Here is a 1024-nt window from a genome sequence, read left to right as displayed (position 1 = left end):
TAAGGATGGGTGTAAGGATGTGTAAGGATGGGTGAGGATGGGTGTAAGGATGGGTGTAAGGATGGGTGTAAGGATGGGTGTAAGGATGGCTGTAAGGATGGGTGTAAGGATGGCTGTAAGGATGGTTGTAAGGATGGCTGTAAGGATGGCTGTAAGGATGGGTGTAAGGATGGCTGTAAGGATGGGTGTATGGGTGTAAGGATGGCTGTGGGTGTAAGGATGGGTGTAAGGATGGCTGTAAGGATGGGATTGTAAGGATGGCTGTAAGGATGGGTGTAAGGATGGGATGGGTGTAAGGATGGGTGTAAGGATGGGTGTAAGGATGGCTGTAAGGATGGGTGTAAGGATGGGTGAGGATGGGTGTAAGGATGGGTGTAAGGATGGGTGTAAGGATGGGTGAGGATGGGTGTAAGGATGGGTGTAAGGATGGGTGTAAGGATGGGTGTAAGGATGGGTGTAAGGATGGGTGTAAGGATGGGTGTAAGGATGGGTGTAAGGATGGGTGTAAGGATGGGTGTAAGGATGGGTGTAAGGATGGGTGTAAGGATGGGTGTAAGGATGGGTGAGGATGGGTGTAAGGATGGGTGTAAGGATGGCTGTAAGGATGGCTGTAAGGATGGGTGTAAGGGGTGTAAGGATGATGGTGTAAGGATGGGTGTAGGATGGGTGTGAGGATGGGTGAGGATGGGTGTAAGGATGGGTGTAAGGATGGCTGTAAGGATGGCTGTAAGGATGGGTGTAAGGATGGGTGTAAGGATGGGTGTAAGGATGGGTGTAAGGATGGGTGAGGATGGGTGTAAGGATGGGTGTAAGGATGGGTGAGGATGGGTGTAAGGATGGGTGAGGATGGGTGTAAGGATGGCTGTATAGGAGGGAGTTTCCACCATATTCCTCACTGCAGTCCATTACTTTTAAATCCATGTGAGGGAGTGTATGACACACACAGACACACACACACCACTCCATATCACAACACCACCACAATCAATACACTCCAGACTGACTCCTCATGCAGGGCACTGAA

General features: G+C 50.1%; 1 protein-coding gene across 1 annotated transcript; it reads left to right on the top strand.

Annotated features, from left to right (window-relative positions):
• The first annotated feature begins 392 nt into the window (after positions 1-392).
• Positions 393-788, top strand: LOC123989596 (small cysteine and glycine repeat-containing protein 2-like). The gene is made up of 2 exons (XM_046290721.1): positions 393-562; positions 662-788. The coding sequence occupies exons 1-2, from the start codon at positions 393-395 to the stop codon at positions 786-788; spliced, it is 297 nt and encodes a 98-aa protein (XP_046146677.1).
• Positions 789-1024: the final 236 nt, after the last annotated feature.

This window comes from Oncorhynchus gorbuscha, linkage group LG11 (genome assembly GCF_021184085.1).
Source record: "Oncorhynchus gorbuscha isolate QuinsamMale2020 ecotype Even-year linkage group LG11, OgorEven_v1.0, whole genome shotgun sequence".
In the NCBI taxonomy this organism is placed as follows: Eukaryota; Metazoa; Chordata; class Actinopteri; order Salmoniformes; family Salmonidae; genus Oncorhynchus; species Oncorhynchus gorbuscha.
Note: the sequence above shows the minus strand (reverse complement) of the source record. Positions and strands in the feature narration are given on the sequence as shown.